Source organism: Danio aesculapii, chromosome 25 (genome assembly GCF_903798145.1).
Source record: "Danio aesculapii chromosome 25, fDanAes4.1, whole genome shotgun sequence".
NCBI classification, from domain to species: Eukaryota; Metazoa; Chordata; class Actinopteri; order Cypriniformes; family Danionidae; genus Danio; species Danio aesculapii.
In genome coordinates, this window is record NC_079459.1 from 30,835,118 (window position 1) to 30,843,154 (window position 8,037).

Consider the following 8,037-nt stretch of genomic DNA (forward strand, 5'->3'; position numbering starts at 1 on the left):
TAATGTTTATGCACACATATAACATTGTATAGCTTCCTATTAAAAATCTGAATTTAAAAGATAGCCTAGATTTGTGAGGGGTGTACTTATATATGCTGAGCACTGTATATATGGGAAAATTTTGATGTAAGGTTACTAAACCAACTTAAATACATGAATTGGATTAATGCATTATTGATAAAATCAGGTAGAAATTTTTGCTATTATATTAGTATTATCTCACAATTCTGAACATTTTCCTTAAATTTGCGACTTTATTTCCTAAAATGAAGGTTTTATATTTTCTCGTGTTAATCTATTACTTGTAATTCTTAGTTTATAATCTAAAAATTATTTATAAATATGTAAATAAAAACAGTAAGAATTTCGAGATTACAAATACTGTGTTCATATATGTGCATATATGGCAAATAAATTAATCAAGGTTTGTTATATATATAAACAGAGCAAGGAAATTTTCACAGTTTGTCTGATAATATTTTTTCTTCTGAAGAAAGTCTTATTTGTTTTATTTCGGCTTGAATAAAAGCAGTTTTTAAAAAATTTTTTAAAACCATTTTAAGGATAAAATTATTAGCCCCTTTAAGCTATATTTGTTCGATAGTCTACAGAACAAACCATCGTTATACAATAACTTGCCTAATTACTCTAACCTGACTAGTTAATTATAATATCTTGTAAAATATTATTTACTGTCCTCGTGGAAAAGATAAAATAAGTCTTTGATAAAAAAAAAACTTTTTATAAATAAAATTAAAAGTTATTAGAGATGAATTATTAAAACTATTATGTTTAGAAATGTGTTGAAGAAATCTCTCCGTTAAACAGAAATAGGGGGGGGGGGGGGGGGAATAAACAGGGGGGCTAATAATTCAGGGGGTTTAAAAATTTTATGTTCATTTCTCAAATTAAATTTACACTAAAATGCACAGCTATATTCATATACAGGCTCATAGCCAGGGGGGGTTCGGGTGGTTCGAAAGACCCACCCACCACTGACAAAGGTCAAGAATGTGAAAATAAACCAATTATTTTTTATGAGTCCAACATCTGTGCAAGAAAACATACAATCTGGCGAAAGTTAGGTCATCTTTTACTACTGACCTACTGTATTGTTAAATAGAGAAAACATTTTACAAGTAACTTTTATTCCAAATCATGGACCTTATTCATGACACAAAAATTATTAAAGTTATTAAAGTTAATTTTAAAACTAATCTGGCTATTGTTATCCATGAATTTTTAATTTAACTTTTTTTTACAAGAAAATGTCTTGAAAAAATGTGAAGTTCTACATTACTATTGTTTATTTGTTTGTTTATTTTTTTTATTCGAATGGCCAAATTCTAACTGAGGAAAGTTGAATGTGCTGGCCAGATTGTTATTTGCCTAATAAATGAAAAAGATTTACAAATCCTATTTTTTTCTTAATGATAAATCATGTAATAAATGAGTGTGTTAAAGTTTTTTTTTTCTCAAAATCTTTTATGAAATGTTTTGGTACATCAAAAAGTTTGGCCGACAAGCTATTTAAACAAAAAGGTGCTTATAATGTCATTAAAATGCAGTATTTAAACCTCATAATTAAAAAAAAATAACGTGAATAACTGCAAAAAGGTCCACTATTTGAGAAAAAAGAATATATAATATATATATATATATATATATATATATATATATATATATATATATATATATATATATATATATATATAATTATTATTATATATTTTTTTGTATACAGTTTCTTATTTGCTTTGAAACTTTCACTGTAACACATTTTTATATTACGACATTGATTTCTCTTTAATTTTTTTAACACTTTAGCAATTATATTTATTTTAAAATTAAAATATTATTTTAGGAGGCGTATTAGTGCATTATGACATATATTTTCTTTTTATTTTCTTGAATTTTTTCCATCTTTACAGTTTTTTGTTAAATTAAAACATTATTGGAGTGGCAGAAAGTAAATAAAATAATTCATTGGTGAGTTCTGGTCAGGTCTGAGAAAACTATAACAGTAACTCTTTAGATACTGACGCTCTATCAAACTCCGCGACAAATTTCGGTCGGCCGCGTTGAGGCATGATGACGTCAGCGCGCCATTGCGTTTGAAACGTGTTTTTCTTTCCGCGCAAGAGTTTGTGTATTTCATTCGTCCGATTCATTTTTACTCTCATAAATCATGATGAGTAAATCACTTTAGAGAAGCTCGCATGGGATTGTGATCACGAGTTTACTTTGTCTCTCTACCTGCAGTCTGTTTATCCGTAAGTTACGTCGCATATGCCAGAGACAGTGTCTGTATTGTGTTTATCTATTTATGTTATGTGTAAGTCATTTGTATGCATCTATTTATGAAATATAAGTGATTTGTGTTTACTTCTGAAGTATCTCATTCCTGCTGAATACACAACATATGCATATTTTGGCGTTTTTTGAGTGTGTCGGGATGTTCTGAGCTCGTCTGTATGTTATCACAGGTCCGCCATGGAGGCTCTGACCGAGGCTCTGTCCGGCAGTTTCTCGGTGTCCAGAGAAATAAACAGCACTTCTGCTCCTCATCCCCGCCTGGCGCAGTACAAGAGCAAATACAGCGTGCTGGAGCAGGGCGAGCGGCGCAGGAGGTTCCTGGAGCTGCAGAAAGAGTGAGAAACATCTAAATAACCTACTAATGTCTGCTTTAATGCTACTAGTATCTTTCCATGAAGTACCAGTGCTTATTCAATATCTACTAGTGATTGTTATTGTGGTGCTGTTGCTTTTTCTTTAGGTAACAGCATCTTTTTTTCAATTTTACTAGCACTTATTCAGTAGATATTGTTCTTTCATAGTCCTTATCAATTAGATATTGGTACTTATAGAGCTGTAAAGGACGAAACCTGCAAAATCAATAGATAAATACACAAATAAATGAGTAAATAAATCTATTATATCCTGCACAAATGAAATCCACAAATTCCTGCATAAATATGTAAATAATAATTAATAGTGCAGGCAGATAAATAATTGAGTAAATTGCATGAATGTTGGGGGAATAAGAAAATCCTAAACTGAAATCGAGACCTGTAATGGATGTGACAAACAAATGATACAGTGTTGGTGGTCCTCCAGGAACGTGGTTGAGAAACACTGAACATAAGCACTAGTATCTAATGAATATCTGGATGACGATTGTGTTTTCAGGAAGAGGCTGAACTACGTGAATCACGCTCGTCGTCTGGCGGATGGAGACTGGAGCACTGCCGACAGTGAGGATGAGGAGGAGGCAGAGAAGAAGATTCCGCAGACGGAGAACAGCGCAGATGAAGAGGGCATGGAGGTCGAGCAGAGGAAAAAACTGCCCAAACATTACGCCAACCAGGTGCTCACAAATCACTGATGCTTAGACAGAACGAAACAGATGCTTTATTTGGAAGGATTATTGGTTTCCTAGTTTTTAAAATACATTTTTTATTTATTTTTTTAATTGTAATTATTAATATTTGATAATTAAATAGGTTTCAACTCTTCTTTATTTATTAATATTTATTTACTTAATTGGCATCATCACTTCTTGAAATATGAAGTTGTTATTGAAGTTATTATTATTATGTCATATGTTTTTATCTATATTAATCTTGCCATTCTAATGTGGCAAATTCGAAAACAAACAAACCAACAAATAGATTTCCTTTAAAAAATCTTGTAATAACTTATTGCAAATGAGACTTGAATAAGTATTTACAACTACATACATACATACATACATACATACATACATGCATACATACACACACATAGTTTAAGTCAGAATTATTAGCCCCCCTTTGAATTTTTTTTTCTTTTTTTTAAATATTTTCTAAATTGTGTTTAACAGAGCAAGGAAATTTTCACAGTATGTCTGATAATATTTTTTCTTCTGAAGAAAGTCTTATTTGTTTTATTTCGGCTAGAATAAAAGCAGTTTAAAATTTTTTTAACCATTTTAAGGACAATATTATTAGCCCCTTTAAGCTATAATTTTTTTTGATGGTCTACAGAACAAACCATCAATATACAATAGCTTGCCTAATTACCCTAACCTGACTAGTTAACCTAATTAACCTTTAAGTTAAACCTTTTAAATGTCACTTTAAGCTGTATAGGAGTGTCTTGAAAAATATCTAGTCAAATATTATTTACTGTCATCATGGCAAAGATAAAATAAATCAGTTAATAGAGATGAGTTATTAAAACTATTCTGTTTAGATTACCAGTGTGAATAGAGCTTTCAGATGGCATCACATTAGATTTTCATGTTTGCGTTTTATAGAAATTATATTGCAATAAAAATACATGTTTTATGCTATTTTATAGTTTTCTGACTGCATTATGAGTGAGCAATTCCATACCAATGTCAACCTTGCCATGAAAAAAATTATGTTTTTTCCAAAAAAGCAAAACCGTTTCTGCGTTTTTTTTTTATTTTTTTAGGGTTTTTTTATTTATTTATTTATATTTTTTTGGTGTAGGCTTGTGTTTTACAGTGCTTTAAAAATACTCAAAAATGTCTGTCAGTGTTTTTAAACAATTATATTTGAATTACCAAAGTCACACAAGTGGCAATTTCACATCCGTCACATCCATAAGAGAGAGATGTCACTTCCATATTCGTGATGTTCCTCATAACTGCAGAAATGTAAAATCAAATAAACTTAATTATGTTTGTTCTATAGTGAACTCTATAGTCAACTCTTATCCTTTTGATTAGCATAGTTTCTTTTGGGTTGTGCAGTTTAATTAACAGAATTTCTACAAAGGAAGCTGTATACTGTAAACTTGCAGACTTTTTTGGTCACATCCATAACGCATGTTTATTTTCCTCATTTAAAATATAAAACATGTTTACAGATTGATATTTTTCTGCTCCCATCACTCTGTGGTCAGATGTTTTAAAAAATATAAAGAGATGTTTCAATATAATGTTAACATATACTTTCTATGTCAAATAATGTTTTGAGATTTTACTGCAAATGTCACATCCATAATGCTGGAATTGCTCAAGTATTTTATAGTATAATTTTCTGTTTTTAAAATAAAAGTGGGTACTTCTATGAATATATGACTATATAACTTAAGGATATATTCATAGTTTATATTTCTATTTATTATATACTTTGTTAAATGAATTCCTATCTGTTGTCTAACAGATTTATGCACTTCATATATATCTTTTATTGCAGTAAATGTGTGTATATCTATCATGTCATTTCATATTAGATTTAGATGTTTTTATTCTATGTTTATACAAGTGTTTTTTAATGTCATCTCTGCTCTCCAGCTGATGTTGTCAGAGTGGTTGGTGGATGTTCCTGCAGATCTGAGCTCTGATTGGCTGATGGTGGTTTGTCCAGTTGGGAAACGGTCACTCGTTGTCGCGTCCAAGGTTTGGATCATTTTACATCCCTACAGTACTATACTTTGCTATACTCCAGTACTTAAAAAAACATTAAAAATTAATACTGTGAGTGACAGTAAAATAAACATTTATATTGATACGAAAGATTTCTTGGGGTTTTGTTCATGAGTGAGGGAAGGATGGAGCGTGAGATTGACAGGTGGATTGGTGCAGCGGCAGTAATAAGGCGGTCGATGTTCCAGTCCGTTGTGGTAAAGAAGGAGCTAAGCTGAAAGGCAAAGCTGTCGATTAACCAGTCAATCTACATTTCTACTCTCTCCTATGGTCATGACCAAAAGGACAAGATCTCAGATACATGCGGCCGAAATGAGTTTACTTCTCAGGGTGGCTGGCGCACCCTTATAGACAGGGTGAGGAGCTCTGTCACCCGGGAGGAGCTCGGAGTAGATCCCGCTGCTTCTCCACATTGAGAGAAGTCAGCTAAGGTGGCTCGGGCTTCTGTTTCGGAAGCCTCCTGGACGACTACCTAGGGAGGTGTTCTATACATGTACCACCAGGAGGAGACCTTGAGGAAGACGCAGGACACGCTGGAGGGACTATGGCTGTTTCTCAATTCCAAGAATGCAGCGAACGGACTTGCGTTCTTGTGGAGACCGGTCTTGCCAGTCGTCCTTGGAAGAACGAACTCTGGAGACCACGAGAACAGAGAACGTGTCCTGTGAGAAATGAGATGCTGCGTTCTTCCTGATGGTCACGTGACCTTCACAGGTTTTTTAATAGAAAATGATTTAAACATTACAGCATTCATACAGCGATTTATTGTTTTTCCCCTTTTCAAAATATATACTCTGCATGAAAACATTATAAATATAAGGTGCACAATATAAATAAAACAGATTTAATACGAATTTCAGCAAACAAACACCCTTAATGTGTTTATTCCTTTATTAAGACTTTCATGGTACTGTTTACTTTTACCGTTTCATTTAGGGAAACTCATGAGGTAAATAAGTTACATCTCTGAACTTTAATAATAAATCCAAGGAAAATGCTGCGCTTCCTACCTCCAGTCGCAATGACTTTTGGGACTTCTAGAGCGAAATCGGTGCTCAAGTCTGTATCGGTGTGTCCTCGATATCAAGAACACATCCGGGCAGGTTCACGCGTCCTCTGTTCTTGCAGTTTAGAGTATTGGAACTGAACTGGCAGCTGATGATGAAGTTACACGAGAACACGAGGACGCAAGACCGTTGAAGAACGCACATTGAGAAACAGCCTAAGTCTCTCGGCTGGCCTGGGAACGCCTCGGAATCCTACTGGAGGAAGCGTCTGGGGAGAGGGAAGTCTGGGGTTCTCTCCTAAGACTGCTGCCCCCACAACCCAGCATGTGAAAAAAAAAATGAATGAAAGATTTCTATTTTAAGTCTTAATTATGCTTAATGTTTAATACGTCTAATATCTATACTATATATATATCTATCTATATATATATATATATATATATATATATATATATATATATATATATATATATATATATATATATATGCAGGTGTTTTCTGCATTAAAACACATAAGAAGTGTGTCTTGAGCAGCGAAACAGAATTAAAATGATTTTTAAGAAGAATAAAGATGATAATTTTTATTTTGCTTCACAAATATTGCATTTTAAATCATATTATAATATATAATACATTGCTCAGAATATTTGAATATGCTCATTCAAACTAATTTAATTTCATCTATGCTCATTGTCTCATCTTTAGGGATCCACAACATCGTACACCAAAAGCGGCTACTGTGTGAATCGCTTCCCTTCTCTGATCCCCGGCGGGAACAGACACAACTCTGCTCTGGGCAAAGGTCAGCAGCACCACTAGAGTGTGCTAAAGTACTGAGCTTCTCAACCATGCCACAAAACACTACTGATAAAAATACATATGTTTCATATAGATTACACCATCCTGGACTGCATCTACAGCGACGTGGACAGAACATATTACATCCTGGACGTCATGTGCTGGAGGGGACATCCTGTGTACGACTGCTCCGTGAGTGAGCACTTCCTGTCATCACATTCACAGACATGTCAGGGACTGTTCTTACACATTTGGACTATTTTATATAATTAATTAATTCTTTAAAGTGCTATCATTATTTTTCTTGCATCAAAACAGTCGTAATTTAGTTTTACAATGACCATTTTTATTTAATGTTGCTAATATATTTTTATACTTAACATATTGTTGCTAATATATTTTGTTGCTAATATTTATTATAAGTGACAGTAAAACATGCATATTATTACTGAACTTTTTATTCGTTAAAAAATCCTGAAAATATTTATCCCAATTTTCAGAAATGTTTTCAAACACTGATCATCAAATCAGCATATGTGAAATGGTTCCTGAACAATTATGTGAAACTGGAGACTGTAGAAATGACGCAGAAAATTAAGCTGTGCATTATGGGAATAATTCGATTTTTAAACCTTATCTCAATAAAATACAGCTCTTTTAATTGGTAATAATATTTCACAATATTTATGTTTTTGCTCTATTTTTGATCATAATGAGGACACATAATGGAAAAATATATCTATTTATAAAATAATAATCATTATTAGTGATAATAATGTGTGTGTGTCTGTGTCT

The 8,037-nt window shown here is 32.6% G+C and overlaps 1 protein-coding gene across 1 annotated transcript in view; it reads left to right on the forward strand.

Annotated features, from left to right (window-relative positions):
* Window positions 1-2,106: 2,106 nt before the first annotated feature.
* Window positions 2,107-8,037, forward strand: part of snupn (snurportin 1) — a 12,934-nt gene continuing 7,003 nt past the window's right edge. The window contains exons 1-6 of the mRNA XM_056451787.1: window positions 2,107-2,273; window positions 2,487-2,651; window positions 3,190-3,367; window positions 5,306-5,410; window positions 7,150-7,246; window positions 7,337-7,434. Of these exons, the coding sequence (XP_056307762.1) occupies window positions 2,494-2,651; window positions 3,190-3,367; window positions 5,306-5,410; window positions 7,150-7,246; window positions 7,337-7,434 (636 nt within the window). The 5' untranslated portion in view covers window positions 2,107-2,273; window positions 2,487-2,493. The remainder of the gene's footprint in view (window positions 2,274-2,486; window positions 2,652-3,189; window positions 3,368-5,305; window positions 5,411-7,149; window positions 7,247-7,336; window positions 7,435-8,037) is intronic.